The 20,562-nt window shown below is 35.6% G+C and overlaps 1 protein-coding gene across 9 annotated transcripts in view; it reads right to left on the bottom strand.

The window, feature by feature from the left end:
• Nucleotides 1-933: 933 nt before the first annotated feature.
• Nucleotides 934-20,562, bottom strand: part of sgg (shaggy) — a 49,194-nt gene continuing 29,565 nt past the window's right edge. For 6 of the 9 annotated variants that reach the window (XM_068303099.1, XM_068303100.1, XM_068303102.1 and 3 more), the window contains 8 exons: nucleotides 11,875-12,065; nucleotides 11,727-11,810; nucleotides 10,796-10,906; nucleotides 10,494-10,731; nucleotides 10,195-10,388; nucleotides 8,538-8,727; nucleotides 7,987-8,460; nucleotides 934-3,776 (listed from right to left, as the gene is read on the bottom strand). In XM_068303099.1, the coding sequence (XP_068159200.1) occupies nucleotides 3,514-3,776; nucleotides 7,987-8,460; nucleotides 8,538-8,727; nucleotides 10,195-10,388; nucleotides 10,494-10,731; nucleotides 10,796-10,906; nucleotides 11,727-11,810; nucleotides 11,875-12,065 (1,745 nt within the window). In that variant the 3' untranslated portion in view covers nucleotides 934-3,513. Of the gene's footprint in view, nucleotides 3,777-4,251; nucleotides 7,038-7,986; nucleotides 8,461-8,537; nucleotides 8,728-10,194; nucleotides 10,389-10,493; nucleotides 10,732-10,795; nucleotides 10,907-11,726; nucleotides 11,811-11,874; nucleotides 12,066-12,640; nucleotides 12,761-13,742; nucleotides 14,552-20,562 lie in introns of those variants that run through there. The other 3 variants (XM_068303098.1, XM_068303104.1, XM_068303097.1) reach the window with 3 other exon arrangements.

Genomic DNA, 20,562 nt, shown 5'->3' with positions numbered 1-20,562 from the left:
CCTTTAGATTGGTCACAGGTGTGTCAGTCGACCTTTAACGGATTTTTCTAGTCTTTTCATGTTGCATATGCTTCACAGTGAAATAAATTAAAATGTTGCATATTTTCAGGGGTGAACAAAATTTGGTATATCTCTCGTGTCCTTCGAAGAACCACGACGTAAGTAAATTTTTGAGGTGATAAATTTTGATAGATAAATTGAACTTTTAATAAAATTGATTAGACATTTATCGACGTTTAGGTTTATTCACACAAAGTGGTAACAAAAAAAAAACGCAGTTCATACTGATCCTAAAATTCTCTCAAGCTATTTAACCCTTAATAAACAATTATCTACAACTTAAAATTAAAGTTTACCTAAAAATATCAATATTCTTATGAGTTTGTTTTTATTTGTTTTTGTTTTACCTCCAGTACAAATTTTGTGGAGCGTTTAAAGATCCACTTGCCCTGAAAAAGTATGCTAACTTTTTTCCGCCTTTTATGTATACCTGTACGCGTAGGGGAAAATAGCATATGTATACATATCTTGATTTTTGAGATGTCTTTTTTAAATAAACCAAAAAAATCTTGAAAATTCCTGAAAACTCTCATGTTTTTGTATCTGAAATTCTGTCTATCTTTGCCCGATTTTAAAGCGGTTCATTTCAAATGGCATTCATCGATCAAATTTAAAATAAATTCTATTTATACTTACTTTTTTTATATCTGCACTCTAGAATGCAAAAGTATGGAAATTTGTAGATATAAATTTTGTGTACTCAATAAACATTTTAGCCACCGGCGTTGTTTAAATGTAGATTCGTGTGTTGCCTGTAGGAAAGATTGATCCCAGCTTTAGAAGAATTGACCCACTTTTATTACTCCCATCGCATACTTACAAAGCCATTGTGTATGATCCTTTTCAATAAGAATATTTACTGCCACATGTATATATATTTATATTGTAATTTTTATTGTTTTTAAATGAATCATTCATTTGTTTTGCTTTGTTTCTTGTTCTCAATTTGCAATTAGTTTAGATGTGTTTAATTTCTTTATTAAATTAAATTTTCATTTATATGTATATGTATATATATATATATGTATACACATACACATATGTATATATGTATATATATATATATATTTTCTTCTAAGTATTTAATTATAATTACAAATTAACGTGTTGTTTATTTTTTTCCATAACTTTTGATGTATTGTATAGTATGTGTGTGTGTGTGAGTGTCCTTGTGTGTATTCTCTTACATTCACTAAACATTTGTTTTGTTTTTTTTTTTTGTTGGTTTGTTCTTTGATGTATTTCTTTTCATTTTATTTAGAAGATTTGCAAAAGTTAAAATCGGCCAAGCCGAAGTTTCTTATACCCTTGCAGTTTAGTTGCCACACACATAGAACGAACATATAGTAGATATATATAGTATTTTATAACCGATTCATCAAGGATATAGGTAGTTCCTCGACCTTATTTCTCTTTAAAATCCAAATCCAAAATATGACAAAAAGAGAGAGCAACACACGGACACAACATACACAGAAGGTACGTATGTATATAGACTGATTTCTTGATCTGATTTCTTTACTATCTGCAAGAGTATATATGTAGTTATGTTTGAAAAGCGATTGCAAGGTAATTTCAATAGAAAACTATATAACTGAGAAGTTTATTTTTTTTTTTTTAGCGTTTTCTCAAGAGAAATTATAGTGAATGGAAATCAAAATGTTCAATGTGATAATTTGATTTTGATTCTTCTGTGTGGGGACGTGGGAAAAGGGGACGGGGGCTATAGTGTTGGTCGAGAGAGGCCCCGACTTAGAATGCTCCCAGATACATTACTTGTATTTATCCCTTATCTTCTCTCTCTCTCTCTCTCTCTCTCGCTCTCTCTCACTTTAGTTCTTATATATATATATATTATATCCTTTTTTTTTTTCAATTGCAGCTAAATGGTTGATAAGAGTCACAAACAATATATATTTATATTTATATATATGTTTATGATTCTTTCTTTTTATTTTATTTATCAATATAATTAATTTATTATTTTTTGTTTTTGCATTTCCTGTTTGTAATATTTAAATTAAGATTTGTAATTTTTATGTTTATGGGTGGCGTCGCGGGCTAACAGCGTTTATTTCTTATCCTTTTTTTTTTTTTTTTTTTGTGTTACTTTTTTGATAGGTATTAGTTAATAATGATTTCTGTATATATATTGCAATTTTTTTTCTGTTTTTTTTTCTTCTTAATTTAAACCCTAGACATGACTTAGTTACTTTATTCATTTATTGTTTTTCTTCTTTTTTTTTTATTGGGACGGGAGGGAAAAAGGATTAAATTTTGTTTTGGTTGAAGGAATATTTTTTTGTGTTTGTTTTAGCTTGATTTTAGTTATTTGTTTCTAATAGGATTACAACTGGTGATGATGCCATATCATATCTCATATATGTATGTATATACATACATACATATATATATATCATATATGTATACGAATTTATATGTATGTATGTATAAATATCGAGGATTACACAAAAGTTGATAGTTTTGTGACTTTGCCGGCTTTTGTTGTTGTTTATTTTATTTAGATTGTTGTTGCTGGTGTTTTTTTTTTTTTTTTTTTTTTTTTTTTTGGTTGTTTTTTGATAAATGAGCACGGCAAAAAGGTTTACATTCGTGTTGTATTTGAATATTAAAATTTATATGTAGTTAAATTTGATTTATTTTCTAAAAACTTGTTCCGTCTTTTTGTTGTATCTTTTTACTAATGCTTCTGTTGTTGTTGTTGTTGCTTTTTGGTTTATTGTTAATGGCAACAAATTTTGATTTATTTGGCTAAGTGTCTGTGTGTGTGTGTGTGTCTTTTTTTTTTTGCCTCTATATTCTTTCCTTCTTAATTTTATCATTTTTTTTTTAAATTTATTTTTATTTTGCAGACGATTTTTAATTTTAGTATTTTTTTTTTATATTTAAATGTTTCTTCTTTCTGTTTTTTTTTTTTATGTTGTACTATAATGCAATTTTTAAGAGTTGTCCTTTTACTTAGTTATTTTTTTTTTTTTTTAATTTATACTTTCACGTGTTTTTGTTGTTCATGTTTTATTTATTTTTCTTTACTTTTTAATAGAATTAGTTCAATAATAAATTAGATTATTTTTCATTATGATCTTTTGAGTTTTATGCATAAATTTTTAGTTGCTAAATATGCATAAAGCTAAGATATACACTTGTTTGTGTGTGTGTGTGTATGTGTGGATCTGTTTTTTTTTTTTTGTAATTTTTTAAATATTTTTTGTTTTTTTTTTTTTTTTTTTTACTTTAGGGGGCGCTATAAATTTAAAGTTAGGCTGTAAATAACATTTATATTTTACATTGCCTTTGTTTTTGTTGTTGTTTCCCCTTATTTATTTCAGTTTTCTTCTTTCTTTTTGTTGTTGCAAATATCGATTATTTAACATGGCGCCGTTAGGAAAACAAAAAAAAAAAAAACAATGTGTGGGAAAGGGAGACGACAGCTTAATGTAAAATAAAATCAACATTTTGACCCTCTGTCTCAGTTTCAGCAGCAGCTCCTTTAGCTCCAGCTCCTGATCCTGATGCTGCTGTTTCTGTATCTGCTGCTGCATCATTGTCACCGCCGTTGCCCCCACTGTTCAATCCACCGTTGCTGCCACCCCCGCCGCCGTCGCTGGCGTTGCCATTACCGTTACCGTTACCGTTACCATTGCCGCTGCCGCTGCCGCTTCCAGTGCTATTCAAGGCGCTGTTCGATTGTGAGCCTGAAAAGTTGTTTTTGTTTTGTTTTTTTTGGTTTGGTTGGTTTGGATTTTTGTTTTACAAAGCTGCACGCACGCACACACACAATGTAGAGAGTGTAGAGAGAGTGGGTGGGCGCAATATTGATCAGGAGCGATAGCAAAAGAGAGAAAGAGAACAGAAAAATGCATGCAAGATATTGCTTACCACGCCAAAAAACGACAACAAATAAAATACACACACACACACACTGACACACACTCACACACACAACAAGCGATATATGGAAAAGTAAAAGAATTAAAAAAAAAATTAACCATAGAGAAAATCTCAACAGACAGACAATTGCGACTAATAAAAAGAGAGAACAAGAGCGAGCGAGCGAGCAAAAGTGAAAGTCAAATGAGAGAGTGTGACAATGGTTGGGTCGCTGGGGGTGGTGGTGAGAAAGAGAGAGAGAGAGAGAGAGGTGGCAAAGAAAGTCGGTTTATCGGTCGGTTTTTTGTTTAATAATATGATTTTATTACGGTTTTTGTTGCTGTTTGTTTGCTTGTTTGTTTGTTTGTTTGTTTTTGCCTTGTTTGTTTTTCAGCATGGTTTGTTGTTGTTGTTGTTGTTATTGTTATTGTAATTCAAATGTTTAATTACTAATACATATGTATGTATACAAAATGTCAGGCGTAGCTGTGTTTTATGTATGTATGTGTGTGTTGTGTGTGGGTGTGGGTGTAAGTGTTTGTGTGTGTGTGGGTGTGGGTGTGTGTTGACTACATTTCTAGGACACAAAAAAGCATATAATTTCTGCAATTATTTGACAATTTTCCTTATTTTTTTCGTTTCTTTCTTCTTGTTTGTTTTTTTGTGGTTTTTGCTGTGCTGTTGTTGTATTCGTTTTATCAATTGTTTATAATTAGCATAATTAATTTAATTTAAGGTTGATTATAATAATAAAACTATATAAATAAATATATACGTTTGCATCATCAACAACACATCATTGTTGTTTCTCTCGCTCATCATCAATCATATCGTCGTTTCCTTTTTTCTTATTGCTGCAACTTGTTGCAGCGGCAAGCCCTATGTAAGTATATATATATATATATATATATATTTATGATGGGAGTGTAATACCACAACTCATCATCATTTCGCAATTAATTTTAAAGTTTCATTTATGTTTCCGTTTTTTTTTTCTCCTTTTATTTTTTGCTGCTTTTTGAATTAAATTTCTTGACTTTATCTACACATATATATTGCAACTAAACCTTACACACATACAATCCCAATTCATGGATGCATACATACATACAGACACACACATGTGTATATCTGTTTGTATGTATGCATGAATGTACCTTTGTATGTTTACCTTACTTCTTCATACTTATATCTTTGTCACATTTCTATCTTAGCATTCATTGCTCATCATCTGTTCTTGTTGTTGTTGTTTGTTTCGCTTCGCATCGCTTAACTGTTTCCTTTTTTTTTTTTTTACTTGCTAATTAATAATACATACATACACACATACATGCGTAATCATCATCATATATAGGGAAAACAATGACGTTTACAACCAACCACAAACAAACCAAAAAAAAAAAAAACAATAATAATAATAATAATCTATTTATAGAGTAAGTTAAATTGTTATTTAGTTATTTCTTTGTTACTAATTTGTTTTTGCTTTCATTTCCATACTAAATGTAATATACAAATCATTTATTGTATTGTATTTTATTTTATTTTATTTTTCTTTTGTTTAGTTGCTGTATTTAGCTCTTATTTCTTGTTGTTGTTTGTTTGTTTGTTTTTGTTGCGGTTACTGTTGCTTCTTCTTGTTCTTCGTCTATTTGTTTACTTCTCTTCTGCTCGTCCAACTCCTCCTTCTCCTCCTCCTCCGCTCGCGTCGTTTATTACAAAATAATAATTATTTAATAAAAATAAAAATAATTTATTTATTTAATTAATATATGTATGTTTGTGTAGTAGGTATACATAATGCAAAAAAAAAAAAAAAAACACGATATTTATTTATATATATAAATACATACATATATATATATATATATATAAAGTAGATATAGTTAATAAAGATAGATTTAAAATTTTTAATTTTAATTGTGGGATATTTGTTTACCCAATTCTGTTCCTTTTTGTTTCTTTAGTAATTAATTGCTTTTTTTTAGTTTCTTTTTTTTCTTTTTTATTTTGTTGTTTTTATAATTATTTATTATTAAAGAATTTAACATAATCTTTTTTTTTATAGGTTCGGCTTTTTTCTTTATTATCAACTTGCTTCCTTCTGCAGTTCTACTTTGTTTGCATTTTCTTTTTGTTGTTTAATCGTTTTAATCATTAATTATTAACTTTCATTGTGTTTATGCCATTGTGTGATTATTTTATATAACTATATATATATATATAAAGATATATACATATATAGAAATACATAGTGTCTGTGTCTGTGTGTGTGTGTGTGTGTGTTTATCTATATGTGTATAATCAATTGAAATTCTTTCTCTTCTTTTTCTTTGTAATTTTTCTAGTTCAATTCTGTTCATGTATATATATATATATGTATATATATATGTGTGTGTGTGTGGGAGAGAAATGTGGATGACATAATTTAAAAAAAAAAATTAATTTCAAAGAAAAAAAACGAAAGTAGGCAAAAAGAATGACAATTGTTCGAATCATTAAGGTAAGTGGGAGGGGCCGGGAACTGCTTGTTGGTGGTGTAGGAAGCTTTTTTTTTTTTTTTTTGTTTTTGTTTCTTGTTTCTTTCATCTACATTATTTTGATTCTGACAAACAATCAGCACTATAAGTTAATTCATTATGATTAGATTAAAATAAATTTTCTTTTTTTTTTTCCTCCTTTTTGTTGTTGTTTATGAAAAAAGCAAATTGTTGCTTTTGCATGCCACTTTTTGCATTACATTTTGTGTTTTGTTATTGTTGTTGTTTTCTTTTTGTTTAGTTATTACATTTTGAAATAATTTGAAATAATCCCTCAACATGTTTGATAGTTTTGTTTTTGCTTTTTTTTTTTTTTGCTTGTTTTTTTTATATATTTGTTGTTATATTTAATTTTAGTTTTATGTATATTGTGTGCTGTTGTGTGTGTGTGTGTGTGTAAAGTATTTTAAATATATATATATATATGTATAACTTTGCCGGCTTTCTTTATAGATGTGTGTGTGTGTGTGTGTGTTTATGGAGGTATAGCGTATATATAAATATATATAGGTATATATATATATGTTTACTATTTCCCCTATGAATCTGTAGAAATAAAGAAAAAAAAAGACAAAAAAATACGAAAAATTAAAAATTTGAAATTAAAAAGAAAATTAAAATAACAAAAATTGTTGTTATCAATAATGAAATGTATACACAATAAATTACAACAATATGAGAGAGAGAGAGAAAATCATGCCAATTATTCATTCAAGAGCAGAGAGGATGATTAGATGATTGGTTGGATGCAATCCCAAGCGATGAGATGAGTTGATGAGTAGAAAGAGGATAGAATAAATAGAATATATATATATATATATATGTATATAGGAAAGGGCTAATATAAGTGACTAGTAATCAATAATCTTGTTTATTTATATTAATATAATGAACTCAACACAGAAGATGGACTATTGGGGGGAACGTGGAGAACAGACAGGGCGGGTGAGAGGTGTATTTAGTTGTCCGGGGATCTGATGAACAGTAGGAAAAGGACCTTTCGTTTAGATTCTACTATAGATCATCTCATCTAATACGATGATTCCAAATTGGCCCTCACTTTAGGGGGGAATCTCTCACTGATCATTTCTACAAATAATTTCATAATTTTGATAATGCGTTGTACGAGCGAAAAGACAACTTTGTGGAGAGCGGGGAAAAAGGAGATGCCAAAAATTGTAGATTTATTTAATAAGGTAAATTATTAGAAAGTCTATTTGTATATTGGAGAGGAAAGTCGTTAGATCTGCTGAAGTATTAAGCATCTTAATGCTTGGGAGAGTCTTGTTCTATTGGCATCACATGATTAGTTGGATACTCCGCCGCAGAGGCTCGTCGTTTATAAAAAGCATGCAACCCGGGGGGGAATGCGCCTTGTTGATTGGATGGATGAATGGATGGATTGTAGGGTGGGTTGGTTGGTTGGGTGAGTGGGTTGTTAGTGGTGCTTGCTTGCTTTCTTGCTTCTTGGTGGCTCGGCAAACGCTTCACTCACCTGTTACGGTAGCGCCACCAGAATTAGTCGTGGCTATAGCGCTGGCTGCAACTGCCGCCCCACCTCCACCGCCACTTCCCACAGCAGTAGCGGATCCAGCTGCTGTTGCTGCTGCTCCTGCTGATGATGCTGTTGGAGCCGCTGCTCCGGTTGTTGTCGGCGCTCCAGTGGCAGTATTGCTATTGTTACCACCGCCGGCTCCGGACACTGATGATGCGGATGCGGCGGAACCACCACCAGTTGCAGTAGCCGTTGCTGCTCCTCCTGCTGACGCCTGGGCCTGCTGTTGCTGGGGCTGCTGCTGGCCGGCACCACCATCGGCTGATGCACCGCTACCCGTTGACGAGACACTGGTCGAACCACTGGCTGCGCTGCCAGCGACCGCTGGTCCACCGGCCGAGGAACGAGTGGCGGCAGAGTTTTGCAAATGCTTTGGCAACAACTGTGGCACTAAGCTGGGCTGTATGGAGAGCTCTGTAAAAAACGATATAAGGATGGATAAATACACCATATACGGATGCAGGTGTGGCTTAGGTAGGGGGGGACCTCACCATGCTCTGTAAAATTGAAAAGTGGCGGCATCTCACGTCCATTGGGCAAAGTGTGATTACCCTCCATGCGCAGTTCATCGAAGAACGGATGTGCACATGCCTTGAGCGGTGTAATCCGAGCGCTGGGCGTGTACTCAAGCAGTTGAGATACCAAATTAATAGCTTCTGTCGGAGTGCGTATGCGGAAAACCTATGAAATAGAATCGTATATTAATTTGTTTGCTTGTATATTTGTTATTTCATCGATTTCAAATAAAAGGAAAGGATCAAAAGAAGGCGGTTTTTGGGTAAAGGACAATGGACAATAATAGGTAACCAATCTCAAAAGTCCGGACGAGGATGAACGGGCATCTAATATATACACACACAACATACACATACATATGTACCTATATATGTACATACATACATATATCAGACAGACAAAGAAAAGAATAAGAAAAACACATACATATTAAAAACGCGCACACACAAAACTTTCGAACAAACGGCAAAGGCGGGCAGGGCAGGGCAGGGCGGGGCTGGGCAGAACAGGGCGTGGCGAGCAGGGCAAGGGCAAATAAACACAGAAAAGTTGAACAATAATAAACCATAAAGAATGGAAAGAAATGCATGAAAAATGATCTGTGCAGCTCAGCAAGGAAAAAGCTCATATATATATATATATGTACATATCCTATATTTTCTATACGAGATCCTGGGGTTCATAATCAGTTTGATCAAAGAATCAATTGGGATTGTGTAGCGTGCAAGAAAGCCAAAAAGTTGTCATAGGAATTGCCTACAGATCTCGTGTTATACTCTGTTGTTATACCATGTATAACAAATCATACAACATATAACAATATTTTGAAACTAGAATTCGTTTCGAATAATCCAAGGCTAATCCTGCTAGCAATGACAAAGCCCTGGCAAGCTATGTTCCATTGGCAAGAGGCGGACGGGCAACAAGCGCAATGGCTATGGCTATGGGATATGCAATGAAATCGATGAACTCAATATGAAGGAGATTGAGATCGAGATCTATATATGCACATATCTCTAAGCATTGCTTGAATGATTTTTCTAAAGCATTGTGTTTTTTTTTTTTTTGTTTTTAAAGCATATTTTTTTATTTTTTGGTTTGCCTCAGTTTTGAATGTATTGTTTCCTTTGTTTTCTAGCTTACTCTTAGTTGTTGTTTCTGGTTTAGGGCATTTGGAAATTGGGTGCGTTCGAGTAGTAACTGCAACGAGTATTATGTACACACAGTTTCAATTAAATATTTGACAACATTTAACACAACAACAAATGAAAGAGTTATGAGAGACAATTTCTTAGGTCTGCACGCGCGCCTGGAGAGGAGGACGACGATCACGACGAAGATGACGGCGTCGGCAAGCATCACCAATATATTTGTATATCTTCTTCTTCATATAAGCACAAAAAGGTTACAATTAACAAGTGTTGGGAGGGGGGAGGGACGGGGTTTTAAGCAATTTATTGCATATATTTCATTAAAATACATGAAAGAGACTAAGAGAATAGACAGACAAATAGAAAGAAACTGAATGCCATCATATATGTTTGAAAAGTAGGAAAAGGAGTGGAAGGAGTCAAAAGGAATTGATTTCTGTGATAACTATATTAATATTCCATATATTTTACACAAACTTACTTTCTGCCATGGATGACTCTTAATTTGTGGAAATTTGAATTCCGTATAATTTGGATTCATTTCGCGTATTTGTTCTCTTGTGGGTGTGCCTAGAACCTTGATAACCTCAACTAACTGATCGACACCAGAATCACCGGGAAATATTGGCTGGCCCAAAAGTAATTCAGCCAGAACGCATCCAGCACTCCACACGTCTATAATACATACATATAGTGAGAGGGAGAGAGAGAGAGTGAGTTAAATTAGCATAGCATAAGCATTAGTATTTATTTATATGTACATATGTATATAATTCTTACCGATTTTTGTTGTATAATTAATGGCGCCAAATATGAGCTCAGGTGCACGATAATACCGAGAGCAGATATACGAGACATTCGGCTCTCCATGGAGCAACTGCTTGGCACTGCCAAAATCGCAAAGCTTCAGTACGGCCGTCTCTGGATCGAGAAGCAAATTCTGCGGTTTGATATCACGATGGCAAATGCCCAGAGAATGGATATAGGCCAAACTTCTGAACAATTGATACATGTAGAGCTATAATTAAAGAGTAAATTAACAATTATTAGACGATACATAAATACAACTAACTAAAACTTACCCGTATGAAATTAATTGGTATCGTTTGCTTGGTTTTAGCATATTGGCGTGCCACTTTGTATACGGTTTCTGGTATATATTCGAGGACTAAATTCAAAAATACTTCATCACGCTAAAGGAAAACACGAAACAAAGGAATTTAAGTATTCAGAATTAATCTCAAGAAGCTTGGGGCGGAGGCGGAGATAAGAAGACACAAAACTTTGAATAACTTTTCTTTTGAAGATCTTCCCATCCTGCCACCTTCACCTCCGCTTTAATGTCTTGATTATGAGAGACAGAGTATCCTCTTATAGCCTTATACTGAAAAATGTGGGATCTCAATGAAGTTGCAAACTCTAGCATGCTTTAAGATCAATATTGGACTAGCAACTAGGATGAGAGGAGTACAGCCTATTTAAATGTGTGAAGAATTTAACCTGAGACTAAAGAGATAAGAGAGCTTTGACTTAGTTGCGACTGTGATTAGTCAAAGAGATGAATATTTTCGATTTTTCTTAGCATTACAAAACATTACAAACAACTTGAAACATGTTAGACAGAGAGATGCAAGAGCAGGAGCAAGAGAGAAAGAGAGATAGAAAGAAATTGCAATGGAGCATCAAATGGGATAAACAAGATGATTTCTCTCTTTTTTTGTTTTTTGTTTTCTTTTCTTGTTTGTTACCTGTGGCTTAAGCACACTGGCAAATATGCCCAAATCGATCGGAAACTCGGCCAACTTAATGGAAAAACAAAAATCAATCAAATTAAAAGTATCCTTACTTAATTGCCCTGCACAAAATGTTGCCTATGGGCAACAATGGCCCTAAGGAGTATAAACATTTGTATTCATCTCTTCATTTGTTTTTTGTTTTGTTCCTTTGCTATAGTTGACAACTTCAAGAGCACATTTTGTTTTCGTTTTTAAATTTGAATATTGATCAACTTACCTTTTCACCACTCGAATAGAAAAAGTACAAAAGTTTTACAATATTACAATGCTCCAATTTTCGCATTATTTGCAATTCACGATTCTGTAAAGACATAAAAAAGCACATTGAATTGATTTATCTAACTCGTGTTCATTCAACAACTCACTTTAAATCGTCTGTCTTGTAAAACTTTTTTGATTGCAACCAGCTCGCCAGTATCGCAGAGTTTCGCCTGAAATACAACACCGAAGCTCCCATTGCCAATGACTTTTGTATCTGTATAGGAGACTTCTTGTACACGATCGGTACCTTGGCCAGGCGTTGCAACAACTGTTGTGATTTTGGAACCATCGCGGCCTGCAGAAGCACATAAAAAATGAAATGAGAAAATTAATTTAAAGTCGTTAACAAGAAATCCTAGACCTCTCGTCTAACAAAATCTCAAATTTATTTTCCTTTGAATTTACCCCCCACACTTAAAATCTATCCATTTACAATGTATATGTAATGATAAGGTAAATATTTATGGCTAGACGACGAGAATTGAACTTGAGAGCCATTCATGGAAAACTTTTGTGGATTCTCTTACATCTTGGCAATAAGTCATTATCATAATGTAAATGGTTTTCGGTGACTGGAAAGTTTTTAAAAAAGAGATTTGTATATAGAATTTACTTTTCTCTTGCGTTACTAGCAAACATATCTAAGGACCCTTGAGATCTTCGAGACTCCTATAGACGATCCTCATTTTCGGTTTTTTCGACAGTTGAGAGAGATCTCACATGTGCCAATCTTTTCACAAGTCTTTAAATTTTTGGAATAAAATATAGGAAAAATATCAAGTAAACTCAAAATATCCTTCTTTGTGAGATCTTTTCGAGTCTTTCACCCACACGCATACACACAATTGGTTTTTGTTCAAGCAGTAATACCTGTTGTCTCCCAGGCGCCTTCTAGTTTCTCCTTGCTCCTATCGACCTCCTTTGGAATGGACAATGCGACGCTGTGCTCGGGCCACAAATCATTCAATTTGCCGATCAATTGTTTCATGCCTAAGCGCGACGAGAAAGAAACGCGCACACCACACGCATACACACACACACATACACAATCACACACAACACACAGCGTTTGTTGTTGTGGTGTTATAAGAGAAAAAGAAATATATAGGAGTATCAGTTCAATAGTTAACACACACAGCCACACATAATTGCAGGATACCGGGAAAGAGTAAGCGGAGTAGCAGGTAACAACACCAAAATGATCAAGTGGGTGACTGTGGGGGGAAGTTGAGAGAGGACTTGTGTCCCTTTTGCATTCGCCTCTCACTTTTCTTCTCCCCTCCCCACTAATACCCACAACGTTAGGGGGGCGGGTTCAATGTCAACAAACGGTTTATTAGGCAATTTTTCGCACTGCCTCTCTCCTTGAGACGGCATATCCAATGGGTAGAATCTGGGTAGTGCGGGTTGGTCGGTATGTAGATGCGGGTGTTCTCTGTCTGTGTGTGCATTTTTATATATATATATATATATATATGTATGTATGTATATTTATATATGTGTATATATGTATATATTTTGGTAATATGTATATATTTTGGTAATATGTATATGTATATGTATATATGTATATATTTTGGTAATATGGCGAATAGATCTTCGCTTTAGCAGCAATTGCATTCTAATTTGTTAATTCTTTTTTGCTTCTTTTTTATAATTAATCTTGGCATTAGTGCAAATTTTTCAAACGATGGCAGCAGCGCGATGGCAGGTGCTGCTACATTTTACCTATCCCAGGCGAAGGCGGCGGCGGCTGCCGCGGTTTGTTTTGTGGGTGGATTTTGTGAAACAGGAGCGGGGAAATGAAGGGATACGATCGATCACGAACAAGACGATGACGATGAGACACTCTAGAATGATGATGATGCTGATGATAACGATGACGATGACGACGACGACGACGTTGACGATGAAGAAGAGACGTAGGGGAAGAAGGAGAGAAGGACACATATGACATTTTAATCGAGTTTACTTGGATCTTTATACTGTTTGCCGATATTGACCAAGGATGTGGATGTTGTGCTTGCGTGCGACGAACGGGTTTGCAATTTGGTCTTTTTCAATGCTGCCACCAAGGATGAAGCGCCAGCAGCAGAGGATGGATTAAGCAAGGTCGCAACACGGGTTTTACCATTGGCGGCAGCAGCAGCAGGCACCGCGGGCGATGTTGAAGATGAACTATCATTGGAAGATGAAGACGAAGAAGTGGAAGATGAAGAAGAAGTAGAATTGGAGGATGAGGAGTCGTCATCATCGCTAGATGAGTCATCGCTATCCAAATCACTGAAATCACTATCGCCACCTTCCTCCTGCCCTTTGCCCTTAGTTTTCGTTGAAGTTGCAGCCGCAGCTGCTGCAGCTGTTGTTCCCTGTTTGGTCTTGCCCTTGGCCTTGGCTTTGGCTTTGGCTTTGGCTTTAGCGCCGGAACCACTGCCGGATGGCTTGCGTGGTGGCATCGGGGTCCAGGGTCGACTGGTACTAGCCGCCGCTGCTGTGGCCACTTCATGGGCATGGCGCACAGCCTCAATTTCGGCTAGCGGTGCATTATAGTAGTGACGACTTTGTTGATCCTCCTTCTGTTCGCCGCCGCCACGATGGCTATCAATTGAATTCTGACGTCCTGTATTTTGACCACCAGAGCTATTGCCGCCTGTGGTTGTTTCCACAGCTCCATCAGATTCGCTATTATCGTTGATGGCACGTTTTTTCTTGCGCACCACACGCACCACTTTGCGTGGGCGGGGCGGCTGTGGTATGGATGCCATCATTGGCACCTTCTCTCTTCCTTTTTCTGATTGACTTTTGACCTATATCTTTAGCAGCGACTCAAAGCGATTGGTTGACCGCCGTTTGCTGCTGCTGCCTGTCTACCTTTTTGCAATTGGCCTAGTTCAGTTTTTGTCATGTGCAGATGAACGCGCGCGCGTGTGGATTCGATAGGTTTTTATTTTGTTGTTTTGGTTTTTTTTTTTTCCTTCTTTTCTTTTTTTTTATTTTAGCCACTTGACCAACTTTCCTCGCGGACGTTTGACGTTGACAACAACCACAGCAGCAACAACAACACAAACAATCGATCACAGATCAATCGATCTTCAAATAGAAATGCACTGTATTTGTGTGTTTGTATGGGTAACCAAACAACAACAAATATAGAATAAAAAAAATATATATATATCTAACACTAATCCGAAAATAAATCGACTTTTCTTAAATTTGCTTTCTTTCTTTGTGTATTATTGTTTGTCGTTGATTTTAATATATATCTTTCTCGTTTCTTTTATTTCATTTATTTTATTTTTTGCTTTTTATTATAAATCGATCCGACTCGATCCACTTGTACGTTGCGAACGCTTGAACTTCCGTTGCACAATTGGCTAAACCGAGAAGAAAAAGCAATTTGTCCCTCTTCTTTATAGCTGGCTATCGTTTGGATCGCCATCGTCGTGGACGTCGTCGGCGTCGTCGAAGTTGTCGTCGATCGTCGCTGATCATCGTTAATCTCCGATTACCAATCAGCGAGGACAACTACGATCGCGCCCCTCCTTCTCCCATTCTCTCCCGCCTCACCTCGTCCTCCGTCAGATGATGAAGGCGCCGCCGCCAATGGGCCAATGAATACATTGTCCGCGCGCGCGTAATGAAAATTTCATAATTATTTCATTTTCGTTTTACTTAATTAAAAAAAAAAAACTAACACACACACACAAAATGGCAGAAAGGAAAGGAACGAAATGAAGGAAAGAAAATACAAAGATGATAAGACAACCGATGGCCAGCACTCTGTCGACTTGACGTAGACATGGACGACAATCCGACGTTGCGTCAATGCGACAATGAGCGGCAACGACGGCCAAGCGCAGCGAAGCATGCGACATGGCACGGCCTACCGCTGCTTGACAGACAGCCCAATGTAGCAGCCACCAGCAACAGACAAAATAAACATAAAGCCCAATCAAAGGATATATGCGATTTGAAATCAAAATTTATTTCATTTTAATGAATCAATTAAAATACAAAACCCCGAAAACCCAAAAATTAATAATAAACGGCAAAGAGGACAAACAATAAAGAGAGAGAGAGACGGCATTAGATTAATAGAAGAATCACTTGGACTAGAGGACATAAACTAGTAGTTTAGTCTAGTTAGGTGAGAAAAAAAAGAAGATTAAAGTAAAGAAGAAATAGAGAAACAGAGAGGAATATAGACAAAGATGAGAAGAATAAAAGAGAAAAGAAAAAGCTTAATGGAAGGGTGTCTGAAAGATAATGAGAGGAAAAAAGGGATGGAAGAAAAGAATGACAGAGAGACAGAAGATAGCTAGAGGGACAACGATAGAGAAAAAGAGAAAGTTAATTACAGATAGAAGAGATACAACTATGAAGAATAGAACATAAAAGAAATTAAGGCTAAAAGGGAGAAAGAGCTCTTTCTCCAGGGAAAGCCAAGGGCATCAGAGACAGACGATAGATAGCTTCTATCTGTGATCAATTGGGCAACAGATCAATCACTTTGACTCTTGTCCTTGCTGCCGTTAAGGAAAGGGGGGATTGCTGGCTCCGGTAAAATTGATTTATCACAAAATCAAAATGTATATTCGATCATTTATTGGGAGGAGTGAGCTACCAATAAAATAAACATTTTATCGTCATTAGCTTTAAAGACTATTCTAGTTTCAAATTCTCTATAAATAAATGTTGATTTTTAGCATATACAGCGAATTAATGAAACTTACAGACAGAGCATGGGTACTTCTGGCTGACGGACTGTTCAACGCACAAACAAACGTTTCATGTGTGCCTATCATTTGCTGGAGCCGTTGTTGTTGTTGTTGTTGATTCCCGATACTCAGTAATATAAACAAATCGGAGCAAGCGCAAAACAGATCTCAAGTCCAGTCTAGGAAACAACAAAAACTTGAATTTTGATCGTTTGTTTTTTTTTTTTCAAGCCTTTTCAATCACACAGAATTGGATTAAGTGCTGAGCAGTTCATTTGAAACCTATCTGAACACAAACTGAAAGTTTCGCGAATTTTCTTTACTCTATACTCTCTTCACATCCTCTGCCATCTGAGCTTTCTTCCATGTCTGTGAATATCGATCTTTTTCAATTGAAATACTGCGAAAACAACAACAATAACTAATCGATATACAAGCTGTTGGCACCAAAACCAAACAGCAGTTTCCCCCAACCTCAGTGCAGGTGGTGTAAGTGTCAACGAGGTAGCGGAGAGGGGCTAATGATGCAGATGGATTGAGATTGGAAGTGCCCGACGTTACAACAACAACAACCCACACATATGTATGTATACACCTAAATGGAACAACAGCGCATGTCATAGTGATGGAGGAAGGGAAGGGGAAGGGGAAGGGGAGGGGATGAGAGCAACCAAATGACACCGACTTCTTTACATACACGCAAAATCATCTACAATTGAGTTTAACAAATTTAATCACAGGTGCTTTCCCTCCCTTAGCACCCATCACAACCCCACCTCCCACTAGGTTGCTGGAAAAAAAAAAAAAAAAAACACTTCAACAAATTGTGCCCTATCACTTTATTTTTTACCCTTATGTCCATATTCCCCAACATGGAGAATACTTTGTCCTTACAAAAGGTCATAGGAAGGAGAAAACAAATCATTTGATAAAACAAATGGCTTTTTAAGGTAGGGTATTCTCAAAGTCCTTTTAAACCGCTTGATAATGCGACATTGTTTTTTATTTGCTTTTGATTTTTTTGGCCACTATTTTACACGCTGTTGTCGTTGACGACGACGACTGTGAGATGTGATGTGTGTGTGTGAGTGTGTGTGTGGGGTTGAGAGGGTAATGAGACGACGACACAGACGAGATCACGAGATACTCTGCCCCAAGTGAGGAGGAGGAGCACTTGCAGCACTTGGCAGGCATCATCATCATCATTTTTTGTCGCCATTTCACTTTACTTCACATTTGCTGCTGATATATTGTTGTTTGTGTTGTTGGTTTGCAAGTTTGTTGAGGTTTTTTTTCTTCCCCTGTGACAAATTTCATTGCATACTTTTAGGTGCTAGCGGTAAATTGCTCACTGCAAAAGAAGCCATAAAAAAGTATGCAGAAGACAGCAGCAACAGCGCCGTCGCCGTCGGTGGGCCGTTATACTGCGGCGGGGGAAACGGCCGAGGGGGGTTGTCGGCCAGGAGAGGCAGCAACATATGGAAGCCATTTTCATACACCGAGAACAACATGAACAACAATCGATAAGAGAGGCCAGTCTCAGTCGAAATGAAAAATACATTTTTTCTCAGTCTCTTTTTCTCATCTCTCTCTCTCTCTCTCCCTTTCTCTATCTGTCTCTATCTTTCTCTGAGTGTATTTGAGTCTCAGCTGTTTAAATAAAAACTCAATTAATTGTGGGTAAAGGGAAAGGAAAGACGATTGCCGAGTATGTAAAGAAGAGCTAGATATATACAATAAAATTTCACATGATTCAAAATCAATAATATATAAATACATAATAATATCAAACAATTCACCTGTAAATCAAAGATAAAACCACGCATTCTACTCTCACCAAAAAATCGAAATACAATTAAATATGTCGCAAAAATGTATATTTTTGACGAGACGATTTATTGGCAATGTCCCCCCAGCTGCCCAAGCTGACCGACCTTTAATATGTTATTTAAAATGCTTTAAACCTTGCAAAGGTTATCAAGGTTACGTTTGTTCACCCCTCCACATGGAAACAATCGGTATAAAATAGATTTTATACACAAAATACATATATATGTTGTTCCATGTACATATATACTAGAGATCTCATGATCGGGGCTTCAACTTGGATGGCTGGACTTGGAGGGCGTTCCGTTCCCAACCCCCTACCAAAACCCACTTGTTTGTTAGAAAGTCCTTTCACAACTACTCAAAGCAGTAGTAGATGGTAGTAGGTAAAGAGAGCTACCTGCCTTGTTGATTGATTAGATTGAAAACAAGGTGCCGACAAAAAATAAGTAAAGATATGGGGAAGCGACTGAGGATAGGAAAAAAGATGGATAAACAGATTCCGTGCGGGGCAAGCTGGCGGTGTAAAATAGGAGCAGAAACATAGATATTTATTAAATGCTGTCTCTGATCCAACAATACCCACCCCCTCCCCACCAAACCCCCCACCTCTGACAGCAAAAACTGAATCAAATCAGAATAATAAATGCGAACAAAACAAGCAAACAAGCTGTCAAAGCAAAGTGAAATGAACTGATGGAAAAGAACGGGGGGTAGAGTGGATATGATAGGAAGTGAGGAAGAAAATAAAAACAAGTTTTGATCAGCCGACTTTGTGTTTACCCTGGACCCCCATAATAAGAGAACTGCAAGATCAATGAAATATTTGCAAAACTAACAAGTTAAAACTAATATACTCTCTCCCTCTGTCTCTCCGGGTAATGGGTATACCAGTAGAAGCAGTGACACGCCTCCATTTCTATATTTGTAGCAGCTGCTTTACACACACCCATACAAACTTTTATTTTATATTTGTATATATAAATTTAAAAAAGAATATATGTATTTTGTTGTTGTTTTTTTTTTCTCTGGTCTTTATTTTTGGAAAAGTTTAGATTTCGCCACTCGCTTTTTACGAGCACGACAGGCAGCGATCTTGAGATAGAGAGTGTGAGAGAGAGAGAGAGAGAGAAAGAGAAACAGAGGGTGGGTGTGGAAGGTGGAAACAAAAATGTTTTTATAATCATTGTCGCCACCGTCATCCATCATATAATACAATTATAACAATAATAATAATAAAACATCTACATATAAAACCCTCTCATATCTAGCTGGCGGGAATTCTTATCATTTAGAATCAGGCAAGGATCAGTAATAAGTTATCTCTTTAACTCTCTTATTGCGAAATCTCGAGAATTTCACAATGACTTTGTTAACAAAAAAGAAGAAAAACAACAAGACAATATATTAAAATATATATAAGTTAATGTATGCAAGAAGTCTCTCGAGTAAAAAAATAAATATCATCATCATCATCATCAGCTGGTATAAATCAGTCCCCATTATTGTTGTTGTTGTTATAGCTATTCTCCTTCTCGATTCTCGCTTATCAGTCAAAACACAACCATCACACACATCATTATGGTCTGTTATTGAGGTTTTAAAAAAGGGGGAAGAAAAATGAGACGGGGAGGAGGGTTAGAGGGTGAATGGAGTCGGTCGGTCGGACGTACTGACTGTCGCTCGATAGGACTGTGGGATGTGCCCCATTCGTCAGCAATAAATTATCAGTGCCGCCAACAATAACAACAATAAAGGGATCATGATTTTTCATTTTTTTTCTTCTTAATATTAAATATATATATATAACAAATATATTATATATACATATATGCGGATAGAACCCACACATTTGAATACAACTATTATGTCTCCATCCAATTGATGCAAATCGATAATAATTGAGACCGAAATCGATTGAATGTAATCGATATATCATATCGGCAATCTGTTAAGGTGCTACGACATTTCTAGTCGATATAGAGACCATTTTTTTGGTCCTAACTAATTTTATTAACGTCTTTAAATTCATGTTAAATACCTTTAACCATCCACAAATATACATAAGGTACATATATATCGCTTACCCAAATTGAACTATAAATTATAGCTACAATAAATTTGATTTAATCTTGGTGTAGAATATAAAACTTACCTAGAAAGAGAGAAAAACAAAAATATATATTAATAAATATTGTGGAAAAAATGAAAGTTGTATAATAAATATGTAAAAGGTACATATAATAA

This window comes from Drosophila tropicalis, unplaced genomic scaffold (assembly GCF_018151085.1).
Source record: "Drosophila tropicalis isolate 14030-0801.00 unplaced genomic scaffold, ASM1815108v1 contig_158, whole genome shotgun sequence".
In the NCBI taxonomy this organism is placed as follows: domain Eukaryota; kingdom Metazoa; phylum Arthropoda; class Insecta; order Diptera; family Drosophilidae; genus Drosophila; species Drosophila tropicalis.
The sequence above is the reverse complement of the archived record's forward strand: the minus strand, read 5'-3'. Positions and strand labels throughout refer to the sequence as shown.